Source organism: Coregonus lavaretus (assembly GCF_964263955.1).
Source record: "Coregonus lavaretus genome assembly, chromosome: 9".
Lineage (NCBI taxonomy): Eukaryota > Metazoa > Chordata > Actinopteri > Salmoniformes > Salmonidae > Coregonus > Coregonus lavaretus.
In genome coordinates this window covers 52,084,220-52,111,972 of record NC_139996.1, presented here as the reverse complement: position 1 = coordinate 52,111,972, position 27,753 = coordinate 52,084,220, and the positions used below count along the sequence as shown (strand labels likewise).

Below are 27,753 nucleotides of genomic sequence, written 5' to 3'. Positions count from 1 at the left end.
TTACAGCATAAGTGCCTTTTCGTGTCTTTTACGCAGGAATTTATTAATACAATGTGTATAGTGTGTATTCATACCATATCTTTTGAAGGCTCCAGAAAGCACCCCTCATCTCTCCCATCTCTCCCCAAGGCAACATTAATGCACTGCTCCATGCACAAAGATAGATAAACAACATTCAGAATCAGAATCAGCATGATTGCTTTTATTAAGACTTTCAGAGCCTCCCTTAGTGACATCGTTCCTCATGCCAAAAACCTAAGACAGTACGTATTTCCATATAGGAAAATATAACAGAACCATAGGTCTCATCATGCCAGTCCCAGTCTCACACATCCTCGTTAAGCCAGAATCATTTGTGTGAGACTCAGTGTCCTTCCACCAGCCATTCAGTTTATCAACATGGTTACATGTCCTTACATTACCATCGCACTGCCAGTGGTAGTCAGAGTAGGTGAGTGTAACATTTCACATGGAATCATTTGCAGTCCTTTTCCCCTGAATATTCCTTCTCCTTTTGCCCTGTTAGTCTCTTTCCACAGAGGTTGTCATCCCCATCTCCTCAAAATGTGACCGTTTGAATAAGAAAACTATTGAAGACAGCCAACACTCGACCACCTCCTATGTATGGCCAGCTATTTATTGAGAGACCCTTTCATTTCATTTGAAACTGAGCACTAAATAGTGTTACTTTGGTCTTTGTGCAATAAGAAGACAGGCAAGAAGATGAGGAAGGGTTGTGAAACACCTGGTTTTTACATCTGCCCATACCCTGGAATGTACGTTGGAAGCGGAACAGCCACTGAAACAACACTCAGTACTGAGTCATAGACAGAGTCAGACTTTTGTGGTTAACTAAGAAGGTAATGCAGGGCAGTCTTTGTTTATTTACTGAAACTATGGTCTCAAGCATTACTGGAAAAAGAGGACATCATCCAATAACAGTATTGTTATTTTGGTGATTCGTTTTTGTCCTGTCAAATTGTGGTGAATGGAAGTACATGGCAGGAGATCAATGCACAATGCATCTCTTTGGGGTCTGTGCTAGACATTTATACCTCAAAATTCCACATTACATGATCAGAATAAAAACCCTGAGTAGAGTACTGTATTATTTAACAGTACTTGGGAAAGGCCAATTAAAGCATGTGAATGGACTTAATAATTTCATAATTTACTTGACTGTTCTTGAGGTAATGCTTTCACTGCGAAGCAGTGTCTCTGTCTTAACCTCTTAGATTCATCATAGTTCTAAAGATAGCTCAAACAAACCACATATCTCTATAAAGTCTCACAAGATAGCTCCTATTAAAATCTATGTGTAATATGACTGGAACAACTTAAATTATTTGGTAATCAACACTGAAATTGGTGCTGTAATGGTTCAGTTCAGAGAAGAACACTATGTTCAAAGCAAACATTGTTTCTCAAATAAGGGGGGTGATTACTCCTTGTTTACACTTACTGTAACATTAAGTACTTCCAACTTCAAGACTGCTGGGCAAATGTTTGTTGCAACAGAAAGAACAAGGAATCTATCAATAACCCAGCAAATTATAATCGCATGCATGCATGCACGCACACACACACCATGATCAACGGGTACAAAGCCCCTGTGCAAACTCAACTGGAGAGGAGATGGTATGGACTCTGTCATGGTTTTCATACATTACACTAAAGGAGTTCAGTTTCTACCGTCTGCTCGGAATTGTCCAAGCATTAAGGCTACACATGCCTGTCTTTAACCCTCTACAAATAATTATTAAATACCACCTATCATTTAACATATTAAGATTTGTTGCAAACACCTTAAATAGATGGTATCGTATACAAACAAAGAAACATATTGGTCATAACATAGCAAAATTGGTGTATTTATGAAGAAGACAATGGTGTAAGTCCCTTGAAACCAAGAATTTCAACTTCGAATTTCAGCCTGGAAAGTGACTATTACGTGAAGTGCACAAATTGGCTTCCCCAGCCTCTTCAAGTACATGCCCTCTTTCTGTCCGAGTCTACGAACCTCTTGGCCCATATTCAAGCCAAAATAATCAGAAAGTAATCTTTATAAGGCAGCAACCCCAACAACCCCTCTCTTCTTTCAAGCCAGGGTTTGTGTTACTATCATGGTCCACCATGAAGAAAGAGAATAAAGAGATACATTTTCCCAGCTACAGCCTGCTGGGCACACACTGGTTGAATCAACATTGTTTTAATGCAATTTGTCAACGTATTGTGGATGTGGAAAATACATTGGATTTGAAAAAGGTCATCAACCAGTACTGTTTTCATCTAATTTCAACCAGTGTTGTAAGCATTGAAATTACGGTAAAACTTCAACTTGAATACAATAACTTAACCTGACTAACAGGTTGTTACATCAATCTAATTTCAACATAATCATCAGAACTATGTATACGTTGAAAGTGCATTAAAAATTCCACACAGAAACGTACCAAATATTTTTCATCCTATGTTCATCCTGGTTAAATGTACAAAACATTAGGAACACCATCCTAATATTGAGTTCTATCGCCCCCTCCCTTTTGCCCTCAGTTCTTGACCAAAACCGGTGCGCCTTGCACCTACTACCATACCCCTTTCAAAGGCACTTAAATATTTTGTCTTGCCCATTCACTCTCTGAATGGCACACATACACAATCCTTGTCTCAATTGAACAGGTGACATCAACAAGTGATCATAGCTTTCACCTGGTCAGTCTATGTAATGGAAAGACCAGGTGTTCCTAATGTTTTGTACACTTAGTGTGGTTGAAATTCAGTGTTGGGGAGTAGTGAACTACATGTAGTTCAACTAGTAATTTAACTACATTTGCAGTAGCTTGGTGGTAGTTGAACTAAAGTCAAATCTAAAGTCAAATCAGTAAATAATTACTTTTTTGCCATGCAGTGTAGATAACTACTGGAAATACACATTACTCTTTTTGCTAAAAAATAAAATAAAATATGGGTAAAGTAGGAAATATTTGTTTGGCTTTTCGGCATCAGACCTGCCAAATTCTCACTTGAAACATTGTTATCGTGTTTAATAGGCTAAATTACACATTATATTAACATATGACCCCAAAGTGAACTGTTCTTGCAATTTGTAGTCTATGACATTTTATCTCTCTCTCTCTCTCTCTCTCTTTCTCTCTCTCTCCCCGCTGTCTCTCTCTCTCTCCTTTTTCTCTTTCAGATAGTACTTTGGATTTATTGAACAACTTTCTCAAAGTAACTTTAGTTAAGTAAACTATATTTTTCTTAAGGGTAGCTTTAGTGTAGCTTAACTTCTTCCAGTGTGATGTAATTGGTAGCTTGGTAAACTATATTTTCAGAGTAGCTTCCCCAACACTGTTGAAATTATGTTGAATTATATATTTCATTAGACGTATTTCATTTGACCTTGTTTCAATGTTGATAGTAAAATGGTAGGTTTGAATCAACGTCATTGTTTCAACTTCATGCCATCAACCGAAATAAAGAGGTACATTCGGCATCCTAATTAAAAGGCTAATGGTAACTACTTATACTTCTAAACTTCCAAAGATCCAATCAGCCATGATAGTATACCTAGCGTTGAAATTATTGTGTCCTTTGGGCAAATCAGATGTCAATGTAGCTTACATAATAAACCCAATCTCACTCCAAATTTACTTTCACATACAGCTTGTGTAAGAAAAGTCAGAGGAGTTACTTTCAACTATTCAATGGTATTTAGGTAGTCTAAGCAAATGATTATGGAAGCTGATCAATGTCTAAATGTGTTGACATGATAGCTCAGCTGAATCACAGCTTGTTTCCAAAGCTAAGCAGGGTACATAGAGGTAGGCATCTGGATAGTAGACTTTTTCTCACTGAAGTGCACTACCCCTCATGTAGGAGTCACTGTTCAGGCCCGAATCATTGGACTGTGGCTTCACATTTTGTTTCAACATACCTCTATTTAGGTTGATGGCATGACATTGAAACAATGATGTTGATTCAAACCAACCATTTTACTATCAGCATTGAAACAAGGTCAAATAACGTATGTCTAATCAAATATGAAATTCATCATCATTTCAACCACCCAAGGTTGAAGATTCTTGATGTTTCTACGTGGAATTTTCAACGCAATTTCAACGTATACATAGTTCTGATGAATATGTTGAAATTAGATTGATGTAACAACCTGTTAATCAGGTTAAGTCTATGTAGTTAAGTTGAAGTTTTACCCTAATTTCAATTATGAAAACAGTACTGGTTGATTACTTTTTTCAAATCCAATGTATTTTCCACGTTGATTCCACGTCACAATACGTTGACAAATTACGTTGAAACAACCAGTGTGTGTCCAGTGGGATGTCTCTATTTCCACTAGGCTTTTTGGCAACCCCTGAGGAGGCCCCGTTGAACTGGGTGGCCATTTCGGATCAGAAGGATAACGTCAGGGCTGATGACAAGCCCAGCCTCTACAGGTTGTCGTACATGTGCAGGGTACGCTCCAGCTGTTGCCCCACGCGCTGGTAGAAGGCGATCTGCTGTTTGAGGTAGGCCTGCATCATCTCCTTGAAGTCCACCTCGCGGCGCTGGTGGAAGTGGTTCATCTCAGCCTGTAGGGCGAATCCCACTGTCCGGCAGCGTTTACGCACTCCGTCTGCCTCGTCCTGGTCCATCTTCCCTTCGTCGCTCATCCGCTGACTCTCTTTGACCTTGGCGAACGCACCTGAGGAAAGAGAGAGAGCAGTTGGCGGTTAGCTAGCTACCGATACATGAGTGTTACTACCTGTGGAGGGAGAAGTTTGCGGTTTAGCTAGCTACCGATACAATGGAAATGCTATGACCTGTGGAGAGAGCAGTTAGCGGTTAGCTAGCTACCGATACAATGGAAATACTATGACCTGTGGAGAGAGCAGTTAGCAGTTAGCTAGCTACCGATACAATGAATACGCTATGACCTGTGGGCTAGCTAGCTACCGATACAAGGGAAATGCTACTACTACCAGTGCATGCCTGTGGACCTAGCATGACCTGTATAAAACAATGACACCTTGAAAATCATATTCAGGTTCAACATTTGAATTGTGTTTGAATTTGAGGGCTGTGATCAGGAATTGTGAATACTTGTACGACTTATTCATATGCTTTTGAGACATTTTGGAAAGCATGACAGCCTTGTGAGACTTCAGCTTCCTCATAGTCTCGTAAAACCTGTCCTTGGCTGACTTGGAATATTACAGTAGACATTGTTGGCCTTTTTTAGGCATTTTTGAGATATTGGCAAGATAAAGCACCCTCCAACTTTTAACAGAATCTGCTTTAGATGCAAATAGAGCATATGACGCCACAGACGTAACTGCTACTGTGACAGTACACAAATCATGTTACTGTAAGAAACAGTAGTTAACACAACTCACTGAATTCAAAACAGATGTAGCAATACAATGTTGCTTCCTTCATCAAGCTTTCAGGTGTTCACATTCTTACTTTCACATTATCCTGATAATACTACTTTACACATGTAGCCTAGGCCCTAATTTATGTACTCTCTGTCACCTGGAGCTGCATGGGAAATGGTCCAGGAACACAAGTGAAGCACAAAGGATAATTCCCAAGGACTAGTCAGCCCTTCCCCCTCTGAGGGGCCAAAATGTATCTCTCTGGTACAGTATCCAGAGTACTGACTATTGAATGTTTGATAGAACAATACTATAGTATCTATGTCTGGTATCTATATGAAACTTGTTCACTGAGGATAACTCTGATGCTATCTATATGGATGTCTATATGGATGTATGATCTCTGTGGTAACTTGTATCTGTACAGGGTGAACTCTAAACTCTAGACCGATTATTGCTAGTCAACGTCAACTCATTGCCTAATGCTTGCTTGTATATGTTAATTACCTTTATTGAGTCAGATAAACATTTTGAAGGAGGCAGTGTCATGGTGTGTTCGTAACCAAGTGGGAAGTGGGAATTTACTACATACGACTGGGAAAAATCCACTTAAACGGCCCTCCAACTGGTTATTACTAGTGCGAAACTCGTCTATCACCCTGAGCACCCACTTACATTTTACATTTTAGTCATTTAGCAGACGCTCTTATCCAGAGCGACTTACAGTTAGTGAATACATCTTTTTTTATTTTTTTATACTGGCCCCCTGTGGGAATCGAACTCACAACCCTGGCGTTGCAAACGCTATGCTCTATCAACTGAGCTACATCCCTGCCGGCCATTCCCTCCCCTACCCTGGACGAATTGTGCGCCGCCCATGAGTCTCCCGGTCACGGCCGGCTGCGACAGAGCCTGGATTCGAACCAGGATCTCTAGTGGCACAGTTAGCACTGCGATGCGGCGCCTTAGACCACTGCGCCACTCAGGAGACACACTTTTCCCATATAGTGACCTCTGATGTCACCTACTAAGGAAATGGCCTCTATAATTGGGTTGGGCGGTATCCAGATTTTCATACTGTCCTTCTCTCATCTCGGGATTTATGGTATTACCCGGTTTAGTACACAACGGTGCGCCAAAAACACAAAAAAAAGCCCATTGGGCGTCTATTACCAGAATGCTAACAAAATTAGCACAAGTAATAGTGAATTTCCATGGAGGCTGCTAGCTAAATATGCGAACGAGCGCAAACAAAAATAAACCAATTGAAAAGACAGGCAATCTAGCTCATACAGTTATACATATATAGGTAGCAGCTACTGAATGTAATTTTTGGTGAGTTTGGACATTCACAAGCGAATATGAACGAGAGACAACGTTTTGACGCATGCTTGTCTGAAGGAAGAACAACAATGTACTATGCCAGGACATGGACATCGATTCTATCGTAGTCCATGTGGGTTTTAATGACATGGATTTTGTGTTGTAGATATGTGGTAGTGGAGTAGGGGCCTTAGGGCACACACTTGGTGTGTTGTGAAATCTGTTATGAATGTATTGTAATGTTATAACTGCCTTAATTTTGCTGGACCCCAGGAAGAGTAGCTGCTGAATGGGGATCCATAATAAATACAAATACAAATACAGTACTGGCTCTGGAGCAGCATGTGTACACGCTGTGTCTGTGTGGAGTCTGGGTTCGTTAGGGTAACGGGCCTGCCTGCTCTGCTCAGAGAAGAGGGGGGACGAGCAGACGGGCCGAGAATGGAGAGGAAAAAATGCAAGAAAAACAAGACAGCAGTGGCAGCTGTACAGATAACTCATCCAAAGAGCTTTGACTTCTCAAACACGGCAGAAAGCTAACACAATGTGATCCCCTGTCACCTTATTAATTCAGCCACTTACTTAGATAACTAGAAAGTTAAACTTAAGGTTAATGCAGAATTCTGTGTTTTCACGCAGGGAAAAAATATAAAATGCTTAATATCTTGCTGCGTTTTGTAAACGCAGATCTAAAATGCTTATTGTAATTTCTGCCCGGCATCAGACCACTTTTTTGCTTCAGTCGCACTTCTCCACTCTAATGAGAATTCGCAAATGGGCATTCTATCAACAGACAGTGCTCTGACTGATTTTTCTACGGTACTTTTCTCAATTTAGCCAGCCTACTTTTCTCAGGTAAAATGCAAGATTAACTTTAAGCAAAACATTATACATTTTGTTGCTGGCTATATTCTTTACAATGGCCATGCATCGTTTTTTTGCAAAAAAGACCTTGCTTTTTTAAATGTAAGCTCATTTACTTGTGTGGCTGCCACCCAAATTGCATTGCACTTCTGTTGTCATCTGATGAAAATGAAGCTATTTTCTGCTGAATGTGTTGCACAAGGAAAACTATAGTTGTACGCCCCTGATCACTCTATTGAAGCAAAAAAACACTGTTGACTTTCAATATAAAACGCGACTCCTGTCAATACACAGCTGGACTCACCTGCTCCGGCTTTCTCCCGCGGTGCAATTTACAAACAAACACATGACTGGCTCAACTATTCTGTGGAATTATGGTAGGCTTCATAATGTAAAATAATGTGACATGTGAAATGAGGAACCCGATCTGCTTTATCTTCTAACGTATTGCACAAGTTGACTGTAGGCATTTACTTAAAAAGTAGCTACAAATATAAAAATGTATTGAAAAACCTCAAAGAAACAGTTTCAACGGTATTGACGGTATTGAAAAACCATCCCGTGGCTATTTCCAAATACCCAGGTATACGGTATATACGGTATACCGCCAAAGCCTACTCTATAACAGCATTTTCAGCAGTTAAATGCAACAACAAAACATTATTTATTTAACTCGATAATTTATTTACAAGAATGATAGCTGTATTTTTTGTTTATGGTTCATGCAGCTTGTTGGCCATTAGTAGTGATTTTTGAGGTTGGTTCGGTTTCGGTTCGATAAAAAAAAAAAAAAATCACTGTTTTCAATTTCGGTTTAGATAATTTTTCACTTAGATCATGTATTTTCAGGTAGAAATACCTCGCGACGCAACAGCTGCTCTCTATATCACCTCACGATCGCGCACTCTTCTCTCTTCAGTAGTAGCAGTCGTAAAATAAACACAGACCGGACTAGTAGATGAGCAATAGATTATGGTCATTGTAGTTAATTCCCCCGTTTTATGCGCTAAACTATGTAGAATATTGGCCTGTTGGAAACTACAACTGCCTACTACATTGCACAGTTCAGGCTGGATCTCTAGAGAAACTGTGCAATGTACGGATTGATCTCACAGAAAAAAAACGAACTAAATGGAATTCTAATTATTGAACCGATGTCGGTCAATTAGTTGTTTAAAAACGAAAAATAACTGAAATTCCGGTTAATCGCTCAGCACTAGCCATTAGCCAATCAGCTTTGTCAATGAGTTCAAATCACATGAATCATCCAACTGGTATTTATGACTTCACAACTGGTAAATTCCCACCTCCCACATGGTTACAAATGCAGCATCAAAGTGGAAACTTGAGAGGCCCAACATAACAATCCTGTCACAACAGACAATGCCAGGAACATTGTGAATAATTAACATTGTGAAAGGCATTTAATTTTCCGCTGTACCAAAACAGAACCGTGACCCTAAAACCACAATATGTACCACACCATGGGTTTGGTGAACGGTTACACCCCTACCGTCGATACCGTTGAAACTATTTATTTGACATTTTTTATTACATTTGAATATTTGTAGCTACTTTTTAAATAAATACCTGCAGTCAACTTGTGCAACATGTTAACAGATAAAGCAGATTGCGTTCTTCATTTCACCTGTCACATTATTCTACATCATGAAGCTTCCCGGTAGTCCCCAGTCACATGTTGTTTACAAGCACACAATGACGAGAGACCGGAGCCTTGTGAGTCACTAACTGTTGTGCAGCACACACCAGTATGAAACTCACAACTAAATGTTTGCCAGCTAGATCTCTTATAAGCTAACCATTAAGTCAGGGCTGCCCAACCCTCTTCCTGGAGATCTACTGTCCTGTAGGTTTTCAGTCCAACCCTAATTTAGCATATCTGATTCAGCTAGTGAAGGTCTTGTTGAGCAGCTAATAAGTAGAATCAGGTGTGTTAAGTTAGGGTTGGACTGAAAACCCACAGGATGGTAGCTCTCCAGGAAGAGGGTTGGGCAGTCCTGCATTAAGTTAACGGTCTAAAATGTGCTAAATGTTCGGCAGTTGTGCATTTGGTTTGCTAACTTAGTAGCTAGTTATCTTTCTAAGTGTTAGCTTCTTGCAATCAAGCGCCACTTGGTAACAGCTGGCTCTCCTGGATCGAGAGCCTTGCGGTCTAATATTTGTTTTGTGCATGCAGCAAACTGTGAGTAGCATTTGAGTTACTTGTATAACTTTATGAGCTGGGATGTCTGTCCTGTAAATAGTTTATGTCAGAGGAGAGTGTATAACTGTATATTCGCTATGGAACTTTACAAATCCTTTGGATTGAAAATAGCTCCCCTTGTGTTCAGTGCCGGTATTACCAAATATCCCGGGATGGCACAAGGTCGGTATGAAGGTATGACAATCTGGATACCGCCCAACCCTAGTTTCTATAGAATTCCAGGCTGCAGTCTGAGTAAGCATGTAGGGCATTTTATGGCTGTTCCAGAGGCAGCGGTGTACTGAACAGTCTGTGGCTCTGACCTAGAATAATGTATTGTGTTTTCTACATGAGGAAAGAATGTGCATCACTGGGTAACATGCCAACGTAACAAAAAGTAGGAGTTGGGTGGGGTGGGGGTGTTAAATCACTGTTTCCAAATGTCCTTATGCCATGTCCCTTGAGAAGAGTAGACTGGAATGTGGATCTTACGCAATGGTCTGTTTCCCTATGTATGTATATAACATTTACATTTACGTCATTTAGCAGACGCTCTTATCCAGAGCGACTTACAAATTGGTGCATTCACCTTATAGCCAGTGGGATAACCACTTTACAATATGTTTATTTATTTTTATTTCTTTGGGTTGGGGTAAGGGGGGGTAGAAGGATTACTTTATCCTATCCCAGGTATTCCTTAAAGAGATGGGGTTTCAAGTGTCTCCGGAAGGTGGTGAGTGACTCCGCTGTCCTGGCGTCGTGAGGGAGCTTGTTCCACCATTGGGGTGCCAGAGCAGCGAACAGTTTTGACTGGGCTGAGCGGGAACTGTGCTTCCGCAGAGGTAGGGGAGCCAGCAGGCCAGAGGTGGATGAACGCAATGCCCTCGTTATATAACGTATATAACATGAATATATTGTATCTGTCCATTACGTATGTGGTGCATTTAAGCACCTACACTGTGATGTGCTAAATAAATACAATTAGTAATAGTGGTAGTCGTCGTAGTAGTGGTAGTTGTAGAAGATTGGTATCCCTTTACTCATGTCAATCCACTGGAATAAATGCCTGCTATAATAAATATAAATGTCCAATGGCCTGGAAAGCCATCACCAGATTTGTTTATCTAGTCCAACCAGATGGCTTTCCTCAGCTACTGTACCACATGTCTTGTGACCATTCTAAGCTGTGGAGAGAATTGAGCTATATTATAAGTCACAGTGAGAGCGAAACTGGTATGCCAACCATGCTATGCAATGGAGGAAGACTGACAGAAAGAGAGAAGTGGGAATAGAGAGGGACAGGAGAGGGGGTGGGGGGTGGGAGAGATTAACTGTGAACACAAACACTCTGGCAAATTAAACACAGGAATTTCCAGTACAGTTTGGTGCGTTCTCCTTTCCCACACATGGCTCCAGACTGCTACCATTTAGGGATAATTCAAAATTTACTCAGGGATAGTCCAAAATAGGATGGTTGTTAAAAAAAAAGTTTTGCTTTCGGGAGGGTTGTTGGACCCTTTGACTTGGCTGTGCGAGTAAAACATTTTTTTTTACTCGCAGTCCCTGCCGCTGAAAAACATCCCCACAGCACGTTGCTGCCACCACCATACTTCACTGTAGGGATGGTGCCAGGTTTCCTCCAGACGCTTGGCATTCAGGCCAAAGAGTTCAATCTTGGTTTCATCAGACCAGAGAATCTTGTTTCTCATGGTCTGAGAGTCTTGTAGGTGCCTTTTGGCAAACTCCAAGCAGGCTGTCATGTGCCTTTTACTGAGGAGTGGCTTCCGTCTGGCCACTCTACCATAAAGGCCTGATTGGTGGAGTGCTGCAGAGATGGTTGTCCTTCTGGAAGGTTCTCCCATTTCCACAGAGGAACTCTGGAGCTCTGTCAGAGTGACCATCGGGTTCTTGGTCACCTCCTTGACCAAGGTCCTTCTCCCCCGATTTCTCAGTTTGGCCGGGCGGCCAGCTCTAGGAAGAGTCTTGGTGGTTCCAAACTTCTTCCATTTAAGAATGATGGAGGCCACTGTGTTTTTGGGGACCTTAAATTCTGTAGACATTTTTTGGTACCCTTCCCCAGATCTGTGCCACAACAAAATCTGGTTTCCTCCAATTCAAACTGTTAGAAAATAAAACTTGTTCCAAAATAATTAGAAATTGACAAGTTGAAACAGCCTATCCTATAGATAATTAGCAGGCAGCGTGTCTTGGTTTGAGGGCAGCATGGGTTAACTGTCCTGTTGCGTAACAATCACATTTTGGAACAGTGAGTGTATCCTGATATCATGCGCATAAAAAAACTCACACTGGGGCGACCGTTAGAGATATTTGGAACGCAAACGTGAAAAGGTTAATAATACCTCAGAATTTAAATTGTGTTGTTCATGGTATCACTCCCTGACAAAGGCTAGACAAGACATGCCAAAACGTTTCTGAGTTTGAAAGATTTTGTTCAATTGAACATGCCACCACAATGAAGGCATTTTAATTGCATGAAGAGTGCCTTGGTCCTCCTTAATTTATATGTGTTTGGTCATGTGTTGGTCCGTGATTGCAAACAAGTGTAGTACATAGAGAGACACGTGTTCAACAGATCCAACTGGTCTAACCATATTCACACTTAGAGTATTGTTCAACAGATGACTTGTTGGAAGTCTGATGAACTGTGTTGTAACACTATAACACCGTCATGTTTCGCTGGATAGCGTGATAAATTGACATTGTGTTCCTGTCTCTTACAGTGTCGTTGATTAAGAGTGATTGCCATTGGCAACACGACCCTTCCTTCTCCACGATTTTGCGTGCCTTTTTTAAGTAGACCCATACTACGAACTAGTGATTCATCTGATCAAAAGCACAGCTCTCATAACACAACAAGCAATTATGGTTTAAGCCTAGCCACTTTACTATTCACAAGACCCAGCAGAGGGTACATATTACAAGATTACCATTTGAAAGGAAAGAGCAGCTGCTTCTTCCTTTTGACCAGGACACAATTTAAAAATAGATTCATATCTCAATGGGACTTACCTGGTCAAAATAAAACTTTTAATAAAAATAAAAAGATGAGCGAGCGACATGGCTAACCCCTTTCCATACACATAATATTTTGTGCTCGCCTATTTCTACCTGACAGACAGACAGACAGAGACACACACACACACACGTCTGTACGTAGACCGTGCAGCCAGTACAACTCAGCACAGCACCAGATTGATGGCTAACTTCTCCATGCCAACCATTGTCAGCTTTATCAGGCCGGCAGACATAGAGCGCAGATGCCAAGTCTTAAAGAGCAGACAGTTATAGCTCCATTTGATGTCCTGCAATCAGGGGAGAGAGGAAGGGGAGTGGAAGTGTGGGGGTTGGAAGAAGTAGGAGGGCCAAGCATTTAAGGCCAAGCAGAAGCCTGTGAATTTTCTCTGCAACAAATGGGTCCTTTTTGGAACACCAGAAAAGCTTTTAGAAAATACAAACAAACACTTCGCTAAACGGAACTACTTTACCAACATGGTAACGTTAATTCATCATGAAATACATTCAATTCATGGCTCAAGTTGCAAGATGCAACATACAGTATGTGTCTTAAAGCAGTTAAAGGATTTTAATATTCTAAGACATCTGTATTACTTCTGTATTGTATAACTTCACCACTGTGGAACAGCAGTGTGCTAGCTAGGAAACACAGCCAGCCAGGAATGCAAAGACATTTGGATAGACAGTGTGTGAAAACACAGTCCTACCGTTTGTCAAGATTTATGTGTGAGCAAATAGACAAGAGAAAACATTCACAGCCCAGACTAAGCAGGTTACAGAAGGTGCCATTACTGGACAACTTAAAAGGTGTTGTGGTCTTTATCTTCCTGTTGATCACAATTGGTCTGAATTGCTGTGTACAGTTTGTGCTCATGCTATTGTGTAGTGTGACACATTTTTTGCCTAACCAATGTGCTATTTAGGATAGGATGGACACATTGTGCTCTAGGGTCTAATCAATGGGGGCCTGCCTGACTAACATAGGGTCATCCTGTAGTATGCTGTAATATCAATTATTAATCTCTGGGTCAGAGCACACACGCATGCACCCTCTCTCACACACACAACCAGCCAGCATTTACATCTTCACTCACACCCTGTCATTCCTGGTAATGTATCTAGGGCCATGTGCCTCTCTAGGTCCTGCTCTCTGTTCCCTGTGGGTGCAGTAACAGATGGAGAGGTCATTTGGCCCACATTTTCACGAAACAAGGCACACACATCTTTGTTTCCTTTGCTTTATAAGAAAAACCCTGATAGATGGATGTGATGTGTTCTGCCACATACACTGTAGGACAAAGCAGGCCTCTTGTTCACTTCAAAGCCTCAATGGCCGACCGTGGGTATGCATACTGGGGACTTGGGAAGCGATCCCTAATTCTCAGAGTAAACTATGTCTGAGAGGGCTGACTGGCCTCAGGTGAGAGGGCTGGCTGGTCATGATGTGACGCCATCTTGCACTAGGAATCGAGCTAAACAAATGTGAGTGAAAATAATACAAAAAAAGGTATTTGAGACCAAACGCTGCTGGTGGAATGACATATCGTCACATTATAGTAGTACATAGTTCCAATGTGTTTTTCTGCCCATAATCTCCTCCCCTTTCCTTCAATTTGATGTATTCTCTTTGGGCAGGTGTTACCAGATCTAGGCTACCATGCATGGGAACCAGCTCCTCACATTTCCTCTTATGCAACGTGTGGACAGCAGCTCTGTCCGATACCGACACCCCTGGGGTCATTCAGTTTCACTCCATTGTGTTCCCTCGCCTCTTTGTTCAAGATTTCAGCAGGTGGTTTTCTCCTTGGAAGTGACAGCTAGTCCAGCTACACTGCAGTGCTCATTGAAAAACACAAAAGATAACGATGCTCACCCACTCAGCTGCACACTTGCCCATTGGTAAGCTGTGATGTCATGTGGGTGTGACATGTACTGTGTCATACAAAGTACCAGTCAAAAGTTTGGACACACCTACACCTACTCCTTCAAGGTTTTTTTTTTCTACATTGTAGAATAATAGTGAAGACATCAAAACTATGAAATAACACATATGGAATCATGTAGTAACCAAAAGTGTTAAACAAATCAAAATATATTTTATATTTGAGATTCTTCAAATAGCCACCATTTGCCTTGATGATAGCTTTGCACACTCTTGGGGTTCTCTCAACCAGCTTCACCTGGAATGCTTTTCCAACAGTCTTGAAGGAGTTCCCACATGCGGAGCACTTGTTGGCTGCTTTTCCTTCACTCTGCCATCCGACTCATCCCAAACCATCTGAAATGGGTTGAGGTCGGGTGATTGTGGATGCCAGGTAATCTCATGCAGCACTCCATCACCCTCCTTGGTCAAATAGCCCTTACACAGCCTAGAGGTGTGTTTTGGGTCATTGTCCTGTTGTAAAACAAATGATAGTCCCACTAAGCGCAATTTCCATCGATAAAATGCCATTGTGTTTGTTGTCCGTAGCTTATGTCTGCCCGGCACTCTGTTCACAATGTAGACATCAGCAAACCACTCGCCCAGTCATGTGAAATCCATGTCATGTGAAATCCATAGATTAGGGCCTAATTTATTTATTTCAATAATTTCAGTCAACTGCTCCTGCTGAGGCCAGGCTTTGTTTAACAATAGCTTCTAACTTTATCCTTCTAGACAGTTTGCTATAACGTTAGCTAGCTAACTAGCTGGCTAACAGTAGCCAGAGCCCTTGATTGAGCTAGCTAGCTGGCCACCTGACTGAAATATCAGCGACTTATTACCAGTTTTACACTCATTCTCAGAGAGTCTGTTTTTTGTTTGTTTGGGGGATGTCTTTTGACACGACAAGAGTCGAGGGACGGTTAAAAATGGCCTTATGTCCAGCATCTCGCAAGCCCACTGTCAGTGGTGTCTCTACTTGCCACTTGGTCTGGGTTGAGGTAGTTCATTTCACGTCTCAGCCTGTGCCGTGGGCGGAGTTTGCCATTGGATAAGAGTGGTGAATGAATGCGGACCTGAATCATGATTCCACTCATTCGCAGAGAGGCAGGTGTGATTAGAACTCAGATAAGAATATTATCATTCTGAGCTTTGATCAACACTGGGAACGCAATAATAAGTGGGTAAACGATAATTAACTAAATGAAAAGGTGAGTAAACACTATTTCACAAATAAAAAAGTGTGTAAACAACGTTTACATGTGTTTACCCTCCACTACACCCCTGATCGGGGTCACTGGTTCCATCCATGTGAGACGTTATTGCATAGTCATTGTATGGCAAGGCACAGAAATACCTTATTTACATAAGTATTCAGACCCTTTGCTATGAGACTCGAAATTGAGCTCAGGTGCATCCTGTTTCCATTGATCATCCTTGATGTTTCTACAATGTGATTGTCGAAGGAATTGTCCTTAGAGCTCCGAGACATGATTGTGTTGAGGCACAGATCTGGGGAAGGGTACCAAAAAATGTCTACAGCATTTAAGGTCCCCAAGAACATAGTGGCCTCCATCATTCTTAAATGGAAGAAGTTTGGAACCACCAAGACTCTTCCTAGAGCTGGCCGCCCGGCCAAACTGAGAAATCGGGGGAGAAGGGCCTTGGTCAAGGAGGTGACCAAGAACCCGATGGTCACTGACAGAGCTCCAGAGTTCCTCTGTGGAGATGGGAGAACCTTCCAGAAGGACAACCATCTCTGCAGCACTCCACCAATCAGACCTTTATGGTAAAGTGGCCAGACGGAAGCCACTCCTCAGTAAAAGGCACATGACAGCCTGCTTGGAGTTTGCCAAAAGGCACCTAAAGGACTTTATTATTATTATTAAGCTACGAATGACCTCTTTGCAGTTGTTTGCTTAAGATTGCAACATTCACCAACGCCCTTATTTCCCATGGACAACTAAGATAAATGTTGATTCCTGTGCTGGAGGCCCCTCCCCCTTCCATCACCTGATGTGGGTTGTTTGGGAACTGAAGCATGGCCTTGGTATGCTGGTCGTTTGACTATCTTGCTCAAATTCTGCACCACCCTGATGACAAATACAGACACGTCAAAGTTGTAGGCCATAGCAAATGCATCAGCTATGCCTAAGCATGTTCTAGGCGTATCAACCCTTTTCAATGCATCCAATGGAGGTTAATGATCCTTGGGATTGTATGGGGCAAGGCACATCCAATATCACCCCAGATGGAAGCTTTTTGAACTGACACTAAACGCTGTATTTCTTACAGCTCACTGTACCATACATACTGTAGCAGGGCTGGCTCTAGCCTTTTGGGGGCCCTTAGTGAGATTTGGTTGGGGGCCCTAAGCGAGATGACCTTGTGTATTCTACTATTCTAACTCTCAACAGTAAATTGAGACACGGACTGAGTTACAAAAAAAATTAATTGGGGGGTTAGGGGCCCCTTAGCGGCCTTGGGCCCCAAGAGACCGATTATGTCGCTTATGCCTGGAGCCGGCCCTGTACTGTAGCATGTCCCTGTCATTACAAGGTTGTCAGTTTGTGCAAGGTGGTTGACCACCCAACTGATTTGTTAACATGCAAACTTCACCACTGAATGCATTAATGTATTTATGTAGGTTATATGTGGGCTGATGTGCAATGTGCAAATGGGACTCAGCAGAATAAAAATATCATGGAAGCAAGACATTTTTCCCATCTAGTGATGGCATTATTCATTTCATAGATAATATATATCTAATTTACTTACTTTTGTATTTGAAATGTATTCTAAAGCTAGTAGCATCCCTTGAACTGCTATGAGACCAGGCAGAGACTCTAGCAGCCAGGAGCTGTGATGACCTGGCTTGCCAGCCAGCTGAATCTGCTTAGTCATTACAGCTCCTGGCTGCTATATTCTCTGCCTTGGACCATTACATTCCTTTGCCTTGACTTACAGAGCTAGGCTGCTAGCAATGTCTATTAAATCCATGCAATACAGCTAGCTTGCTGGAGCTTGAACTACATAAGCAACCAGATTTCAACCCAATTGAACACTTATGGGAGATTCAGGAGCGGCGCCCGGAACTGCGTTTTCCACGACCATCAACAAAACACCAAATTATGGAATTTCTTGTGGAAGAATGGTGTCACATCCCTCCAATTGAGTTCCAGACACTTGTAGAATCTATGCCAAGGCGCATTGAAGCCATTCTCGCGGCTCGTGGTGGCCCAACGCCCTATTAAGACACTTTATGTTGGTGTTTCCTTAATTCTGGCAGTTAGGCTACCTGTAAGTTCTACATAACCAACGATACTGCATCATATGAAACCCACACTGCAGAAAAGTAGCACTTGAAAGTAAATTAAATAAAACAAATTAATGAAGACAAAACATATTGTTGTAGGGATGGGCGGTATACTGTATTTTACTATATACCAGTATTGATGCACGGACCGGTTTGGGTTTTTACTTTACCTTCTATAACGGTACTTCAATGTTTGGTTTGTTAAATGTTAGTGATGGAAATTGGCAGGGACTCACAAAATGATATCACGATACTTAGGTGCCGATACGATATGTATTGCAATTCTCACGATTCTATACAGTGCATTCGGAAAGTATTCAGACCCCTTCACTTTTTCCACATTTTGTTACGTTACAGCCTTATTCTAACATGGATTAAATAAAAAATGTCCCTCATCAATATACACACAATACCCCATAATGACAAAGCAAAAACTAGTTTTTATAAAATTTTGCAAGTGTATTAAAAGTAAAAAAACAGAAATACCTTATTTACATACACTACCATTCAAAAGTTTGGGGTCACTTTGAAATGTCCTTGTTTTCGAAAGAAAGCTATTTTTTTGTCCATTAAAATAACATAAAATTGATCAGAAATACAGTGTAGACATTGTTAATGTTGTAAATGGCTATTGTAGCTGGAAATGGCTGATCTTTAATGGAATATCTACATAGGCGTACAGAGGCCCATTATCAGCAACAATCAGTCCTGTGTTCCAATGGCACGTTGTGTTTGCTAATCCAAGTTTATCATTTTAAAAGGCTAATTGATCATTAGAAAACCCTTTTGCAATTATGTTAGCACAGCTGAAAACGGTTGTGCTGATGAAAGAAGCAATAAAACTGGCCTTCTTGAGACTAGTTGAGTATCTGGAGCATCAGCGATTGTGGGTTTGATTACAGGATAAAATGGCCAGAAACAAATAACTTTCTTCTGAAACTCGTCAGCCTATTCTTGTACTGAGAAATGAAGGCTGTTCCATGCGAGAAATTGCCAAAAAACTGAAGATCTCGTACAACGCTGTGTACTACTCCCTTCACAGACAGCGCAAACTGGCTCTAAACAGAATAGAAAGAGGAGTGGGAGGCCCCGGTACGCAACTGAGCAAGAGGACAAATACATTTGAGTGTCTAGTTTGAGAAACAGACGCCTCACAGGTCCTCAACTGGCAGCTTCATTAAATAGTACCCGCAAAACACCAGTCTCAACGTCAACAGTGAAGAGGCGACTCCAGGATGCTGACCTTCTAGGCAGAGCTGCAAAGAAAAAGCCATATTTCAGACTGGCCAATAAAAATTAAAGATGGGCAAAAGAACACTTTCTTTGCAACTTTGCCTAGGTCAGAATCCCGGAGTTGCCTCTTCACTGTTGACGTTGAGACTGGTGTTTTGCGTCATACCCAAGAAGATTCGAGCCTGTAATCGCTGCCAAAGGTGCTTCAACAAAGTACTGAGTAAAGGGTCTGAATACTTATGTAATTGTGATATTTCTGTTTTTATTTGTATAAATTTGCACACATTTCTAAAAACCTGTTTTTTCTTTGTCATTATGGGGTATTGTGTGTAGATTGATGAGGGGGTAAAAAACTATTCAATCAATTTTAGAATAAGCTTTAACGTAACAAAATGTGTAAAAAGTCAAGGGGTCTGAATACTTTCCGAATTGCGATTCGATACTGTGATATATTGCTTACCATTTTTCTGCTGCAGAGGGACAAGAGAGAGTCATGAGAAAGCAAGTTTTGATCAGTCATGGAAATAAAAGTGCTGAATTGGCTCCCTATTTAAAAAAATGGAGAACAAGCTATGAAGGAAAAATGCTGGAGTTTTGCAGGTACAGTCAACTAGCGCAAAAATAATATTGCGATATTGTCAAAACGATACGATATATAGTCAAAAATAATATCCGGTATGTAACTGTATCGATTTATTTCCCCCATCACTATTAAATGTGATACGCCAGTCCATTTTTATAGTTTACTACGCTACTTGAGTCATCTCTCTCCTTCTCTCTCACCAAGCCCCACCCCCTGTCACTTTAGGAGCGGAGTTGTTGTTGCTCAACCATGAGATCACTTGTCAACCATTCACTCTTCAGTCTGCATGGTCAATGCAGCAGATGCAACAATATGTTGATGACAATGATGCTGCTTTCCACTCTGCTTCTTAACATAAATCCACAAGCGTTCTATAATTACACTACTAGTTTATGTATCTTACTGTCAGCAAACAGCTAGTTTGTCTTTTCTTAGCAAGTTGTGGCCAAAATAAATCGTGTTCGCCGCTAATGCTAATCGCTAGTTAGCTGGCTAGCTAATAAATGTACGTCAGGGCTATTCAACTGGCGGCCCGCAGGTCAGATCAGGCCCGTTTTCAATTTAGAATGGCCCTTTGATCAATTCTGAACATTCATTTTAAAAATCTGCAAAAAAAATCCCCCTCCTTGTTTAACATTCTTCAATGGGAGAATCTGTTTTCCTGTAGTCCAGCCCATGAAGTGCTGTCAATCAATATCATCCAACATTACAGCCAATCAGAGCTGCTAACAGGGGTACAGGGTCTGTCTGCCAGCCTATCGGTTATTTCACCGCAGATGAGATCCCTACACTGCCTGACACACCAGAGCGTGCTTTGCACTTAACTCAACGGTGAGTTAAAAAACACCATGGACTCAGTTATGGCTATCAAACTTTATCCGATTAACATCTAGCCTGCAACATAGCTTGTTCTGTAGTCTGTTGAGCATCATTATCTACTTTTACATCATGATGTTAGGTGGCTAAGCAAGGTTAATAATGCTGTCAAGAGAGCAGCCTATGTGAGCTTAGGGAGGAGATAGTTGCTTTTCTCCGCGAATGCCACTATAAGAAAGCCAACACATCTTGCGAAAATGCTTGTTTTTTAGTGATCAATTGAATGGACTTACTTTGGGACTACAGGGAAGGGATAAAACAGTTATTGACATGATTGACAAATGGACTTCCTTTCAAAATAAATGTGTTATTATCTCCTCTGATTTGAGCCCAAACAAATGCTCAACTATATTCAGTCATCATCAGTACAGATCACTCCCGTGACGTCAAGAGTTTTTAGATAAACTGAAAGCTAACTTTGCAACAAGATCTGGTGAGTTTAAGTCCCCACAGAGGTGCGGGGGGAGAGTGACTTCTCCACAAAAGCTAGTCAACTGAGATATTCCATGCATAAAAAGGTTTCTATGTGTAAAAAAAACAACACAACAAGACAGAGAAAATAATGAAATAATAAAGAAATAGAAAATAGAACAGAATGTGATGCTGGTCAGCTGAGATACGCCATGCATAAAAGGTTTCCAATGTGTAAATAAAGCAAAAGATGAAGCTATGTATGTAAAACGGACAGGAAAGTAGAAATGTATTAATGTGATGGAGGTCAACTGTGTTATAAGTACAAATGTGTTCCATTATTTAAACAATTTGATACACTGAATTAGGCTAAGCACTTAAAATGAACTTTTAGCAACATTTAATTTAAATAAAAGTGCTTTATAAGATTATAATTATGTTTGTGCATTGTTTTTTTATACTGGTCTTAGGAAAAGTAATCCCATGTATAAAATGTCTGGCCCCCCTGTAAATAACCTTTTTCAAATCTGGCCCCCATAAGAATATAGTTGAATATCCCTGATTTACTGAGCGCAAACGTAGCTAGCTAATACAGCCTGATACCAGTGCTGGAGTAGGCCTAAATTGTTTGTGCAACAGTATCTTCTAAATCAGAGAGCATGAATGTTAGCTACATGAAGTAAGAGAAAAAAACATTTAATGTAGCCAAAGATTATAGGGTCCCACTCCCCTGGGAAACACTGACCAACACTTTGGTTCCTACCCTGTCACAATAACACCTGCATAGAGATCCTATTAGTATTGTAATTCCTAATTCTTTGAACGCTCCCTGGCTTTTTCATTTGTTAAACAACACTGTATTTAAAGTGACCACTATTACATTCTAACTATAGAATTGGAATAATCATTATATTTCCATGATTCCAACAAGTGTCACCCAAGTGTTTTGATCTAAATCACAAGTCAAATCGCAATTGCAATATTTGGTTAAAAATAAGGCCTCGATTTTTGCCCATATCGTGCAGCCCTACGTGGCCGTGTGGAAATGATCTAAATTATATCAACTTTTGGTTGAAGTTTGATTGAACAGTATAAAACAATCAGAATGGAGAAATACCCATTGAAATCAGTTAGAATGTATGTGTTGCCACCCTAGGGTCATACACAACTCATAAAGCAAATGTAGAACTTGTATTATTCCAAAACATAATACCATCAAATATCGTCATACCGACAAACATTTTTTAAATATCGCCCAGCCCTACATTGCAGGGAACTTCAAAGCACTTTTATCTTAGAAAATTGTGTATCTGGTGGTAGTGGATGTGTACTATCAAAGATGAAATGTTTACAAGTTAGCTGTTCCTCTATTGATGTGATGGAACTTTCTTCCATCCTTCCCCGCACGAGAGGAAGCAGCGGATGTTACACAATTATTTAAAAACCCAGTAGACTTTAAAATGTACAGTGTGATTGAGTACTCTGGTACCAGACTGTACACAGTGTTGAAAGTTCCTCTACATGCAGCTAAGGAATGGCTTGGGGGGTACTTCGATTATCATTCCATTTAGCATAGTGACAGAGCAGTAGAACTGGTCAGTTTTAAGAGAGACCGTTCGAGTAGAGCTCAAAGACATGTTTGATAGAACTGTCAGCGTCCATCAATCAAGGAACACTTGATTTCTGAGTAAGAAGATGGCTGATTCTTCCTGTGCCCCTGCAGGCAAAAACTTCTCACCCGAAATGTCATCCAGTAATGAACCTAGGACGTCACCACTGTACATTTGGAATCAAATCTTAACAATGGACATTGAATGATTCCAACTGCTGTGTTAAATTTGTTCCACTTTTCAATTTTTCCTCCTAACAATGTGATTAACAACAGATGTGTTGTATGGCCCCTGGAAATAATTAGTTTGTAGGATTCTGGACCACTATCCGCCAGTCCTTTTTAAGAGTTGCCCTATTGATTTGCCAGCTGTTGTGGTAATGCATGATCACTTATAACATATCAATATGGGCCGAACTTAGCTATAACAGTTTTTATCACAAGAGTGACACTGAGGCTTTGTTTCCATGTGAGGCAATGCAATGAGTTGAATATTCATCTCTAGGACAAGCTATTATACTCTAGGTCTAACACTAATTGGCACATGATAAGGGGAGTGTACATTACCTTTCTGTAGATGTATAATGTCGGGGAAGTTGGCGAGTAGGCCCTGGTAGAGTGACAGTTTGTCCAGCATGTGGAAGAGGTCATACTTAGGTTGCTCCGCAAACATTTCCCCGATGTTCTCGTAAGTGCGTCCCGTGTGGGAGATGGCGGTGTTGAGGGTGTCTGAGCAGTGGGGAGGGTCCAGCATGAACGCCTGACTGACGTTCTGGAAAGCGTTCCCCAGCCGCTGAAATTCCTTGCGGAAGCCTCCGAGGTGCTTCCGCACCAGTTCCGAGGCCACATGCGTAAGCTGCATGACGCTGTCATCCATTTTCTTGCCGAAGGACTTGAAGGAGTCCACACGTTCCTCCACATCCTGCAGGTCCTGGTGCTCGTTTGGGATCTGGAAGGTGAGCATGAAGTTGGCGCCCATCATTTCGTCCTTCTCTGCCCGCCGCTTGCCCAGCTTCCACTGCTTGTCGTCAGCGCACATGAGGAAGTGCTCAAAGCCCTCGTACTGCGACAGGACCGGGTGGCTGGTCATGTGGTCCATCCAGAGGATCAGCCGCCTCTTGCGCTTCTCGATGAAGTCCTCTTCGAAGCGCCCCGTTGCCTGTTTCTCGGGCAGGTGGGGCACAGAGATGACTGTGAACTTGTGCAGTAGACGGTTGTACAACCAGTCAAAGTGCTTGTAACGCCGGTACACAGGCCTCGCATTGTGGCTTGGGGTCACTCGGTACGATATGTAGGTCTTGATGCCTTTGAACTTGGTCTGCTTGGTAGGGTCCTCGATGGAGCAAGAGAAAGGTGTGGGGCTTTCTTTCCATTGAGGCCCTTTGGGGCCCATCTCAATGGTGTACGACTCCGCTATCTTAGCATTCATGGGCACATCGCCCAACACAAACGCTTCCACCCCTGAGCGGACAAAGCTGGAGAATCGGTTCAAGTTCCTGCCCACCATACTGCCCTTCCGCGAGCTGGAGATGCTGTCCTGCCTCTCCATGTATGGTTTGGCGCGATAGTGGACATTGGGGTTGTTGGAGTGGGGGCTCTGATGGGAATGTCCATTTGCACCACTGCGGCCATCATCGTCCACCACTGTGGAACTGTCATCCCAATCATCCCAGTCATCATCGTCATCGTCATAGTAACCCTGTTGCATGTGAAAGGGTGTGTTTGGGGCGGAGGGGAAATACGAGGAGTCATTGCCCGGAGAACCCACTGGGCTTATGGAGCAGTCTGTCAGGTTGGAGTTGGAACGAGGGCGGATTACTTCCACGTAAGAGGCCGGGAAGAGACCTCTCTGTCCTTTACTGTTCTCCCCTTGTAACCAGCCATCTACAGAGTTATCGTCAAAGATAACCAGTTCCTCATTCTCCTGTATGCTGATCTCCTCTTTGTTTTCACTTTGGAAAGTGTAGAGTGCCTTGCCTTTCATCGACATTTTGACTCTCTGATGAATATCATACGCACACGCTGCCTAAAATCATTGTGATGCAGCTACCCTTGAGCACAACGTTTTAACACATGTTGTACAAATAGGTGATCTCTAAATTGTTGAACTATAGCCCTACTACTTCAGCTCATCTCAACTTTAGTCACCCAACACTTGTTTGAATCAATAAGAGAAGGTGCGAAAGAGTTATGTAAATGTTATGGTCTTTTGCTGGAATGCCACAACAAGTGTCAAATGGCACAAATACTGATATGTGCTCATGCACTATAACATGATAATAACCTTAGTGCTATATCTAGTTTTACTCTCTAGTGCAGTATCAAGCTGGGTATATCTCTGACTCGATTACACAAGAGTCCTGGGTTGTTTTCTATACTGTGCCAAGAATCTTGTCCATCTTTTTAGTAGGCCTATGGACTTCATACAAAAGCAGTAACATCGAATTGCAAATGGTTTTCAGTGGTTGTGAGACTCCATGCCTGAACACATACAATTAATAGAGAATATGGGCTATTTCCTTTGGTATTCTTACTGCAAATATCAATTGCAAACTGGATAAATTGCTGAAATACCACATGCCATGCAACCACTGCCCACTACATCAGTACCATATTCCTATTGATTGCCTTATGTGTCATTAGCCTAAACGTTTTCTTTGTTTCTATTGAGGATATCCAAGCTTTACCTTCGATACTTGAAACCGCAATCGAACTTGTGGGCTATCGCAACTTGTAACTCCTCAGTCCATGCATCACACAAGCATTGACACACCGGTTCATACGAAAACTTGTTTTCACCAAGAAACAATTGCAAACATGCGTTAATTCGTTGTAATCCTGAATAATCGTTTGATTGTTATCCTTGCGTGATACGGTCCTCGAACACAGACTTGCTGTACATCCCACCGACATGATCAAACATTATCAAAATATTTTGTTTCCAGCACAAAGACAAAGTGGCCCGGGTGGAAGAAAGCATTCAGAGCCGAGAGAGATGAGTAATGATATCCCAGACTAGTGCATTCTGGTCTTGATCGACATTCCTTGGACTTGCTCCATTTCCCCCGCTAAACAGGTTCTTGTGTATCTTGATCAGTTTCCTTTAATAAAAAAAAGATTAAGCATTATTAGCAAATGATTACGGTCTGCGACTAATGCAAAGCATAAGCTACTTATTGGATGTTATTCCTATACGTTCTGTAACAAAGTAACTATTTCCATGACGTTAGGCATGGACAATAAAACATATGTGAAGCTAACCACAATAACGATTAGCCACAAGTGGAATTTACGGTTTGCCTTCAAAATAAATGTCCCCAATTGAAAGTGATGCAAACGGATACAAATAGTGGAATCATGCCATATTTGGACTAGATAATACTTAACAAGGTTGGAATGTTATTATATAAATTCAACAAAAGACAATAATTAGTTAATTTGACATTTAAAAATCAGTTGAAATTGCACTGTTGATGTATTAAACTTCAATTGCATTGGGCTATAATTATACAGTGAGCTACAAAAGTATTGGGACAGTGACACGTTTAGTTGTTTTGGCTCTCTAGCACTTTGGATTTTAAATGATACAATGACTATGAGGTTGACGTGTAGACTGTCGGCTTTAATTTGAGGGTATCTTCATCGATATCGGGTGAACCATTTAGAAATTACAGCACTTTTTGTACATAGTCCCCCCATTTTAGGGGGCCAAAAGTATTGGGACAAATTCACTTATATGTGTATTAAAGTAGTAAAAAGTTACGTATTTGGTTCCACATTCATAGCACACAATGATTACATCAAGCTTGTGACTCTACAAATTTGATGGATGCATTTTCTGTTTGTTTTGGTTGTGTTTCAGATTATTTTGTGCCCAATAGAAATTAATGATAAATATTGTATTGTGTCATTTTGAAGTCACTTTTATTAAAAATAAGCATGTAATATGTTTCTAAACACTTCTAAATAAATGTGGATGCTACCATGATTACAGATAATCCTAAATGAATCATGAATAATGATGAGGGAGAAAGTTACAGACGCACAAATATCATACCCCCAAGACATGCTAGCCTCTCACCATTACAATAACATGGGATGTTTGCATTTTTTTTTGGGGGGGGGTATGATATTTGTGGGTCTGTAACGATCTCACTCATAATTATTCACGATTAATTCAGGGTTATCCGTAATCATGGTAGCATCCACATTAATGTAGAAGTGTTTAGAAACATATTCTATTCTTATTTACAATAAAAGTGACCCAAAATGGATGAGAATACCCTCAAATGAATGCTGACAGTAGGCACTTTAACCTCATAGTCATTGTATAATTTCAAATCCAAAGTGCTGGAGTACAGAGCCAAAACATTTTTTAAATGGTCACCGTCCCAATACTTTTGGAGCTCACTGTATTTCACACCTGTGGATTGGGGATCCATGAAATGGGGTATTAGTCTATCAATCAATCAATCAATTTTATTTTATATAGCCCTTCTTACATCAGCTAATATCTCGAAGTGCTGTACAGAAACCCAGCCTAAAACCCCAAACAGCTAGTAATGCAGGTGTAGAAGCACGGTGGCTAGGAAAAACTCCCTAGAAAGGCCAAAACCTAGGAAGAAACCTAGAGAGGAACCAGGCTATGAGGGGTGGCCAGTCCTCTTCTGGCTGTGCCGGGTGTAGATTATAACAGAACCATGCCAAGATGTTCAAAAATGTTCATAAGTGACAAGCATGGTCAAATAATAATCAGGAATAAATCTGTTGGCTTTTCATAGCCGATCATTAAGAGTTGAAAACAGCAGGTCTGGGACAGGTAGGGGTTCCATAACCGCAGGCAGAACAGTTGAAACTGGAATAGCAGCAAGGCCAGGCGGACTGGGGACAGCAAGGAGTCACCACGGCCGGTAGTCCCGACGTATGGTCCTAGGGCTCAGGTCTCTCAGTTGGCTTTTCATAGCCGATCATTAAGAGTTGAAAACAGCAGGTCTGGGACA

The 27,753-nt window shown here is 41.3% G+C and overlaps 1 protein-coding gene across 1 annotated transcript; it reads right to left on the bottom strand.

Moving 5' to 3' along the window:
* Window positions 1-174: 174 nt before the first annotated feature.
* Window positions 175-25,155, bottom strand: snx33 (sorting nexin 33). Its single transcript, XM_084168944.1, has 2 exons — window positions 23,321-25,155; window positions 175-4,705 (listed from the first exon to the last, which is right to left on the bottom strand). The coding sequence occupies exons 1-2, from the start codon at window positions 24,741-24,743 to the stop codon at window positions 4,452-4,454; spliced, it is 1,677 nt and encodes a 558-aa protein (XP_084025070.1). The 5' UTR covers window positions 24,744-25,155; the 3' UTR covers window positions 175-4,451.
* Window positions 25,156-27,753: the final 2,598 nt, after the last annotated feature.

Coding starts and splice junctions, on each gene's coding strand:
- snx33 (XM_084168944.1), bottom strand. CDS start 24,743: ATGTCGATGAAAGGCAAGGCACTCTACACTTTCCAAAGTGAAAACAAA. Junction 4,706..23,320: donor CATTATACATCTACAGAAAG/GTAATGTACACT, acceptor CTCTTTCCTCAG/GTGCGTTCGCCAAGGTCAAA.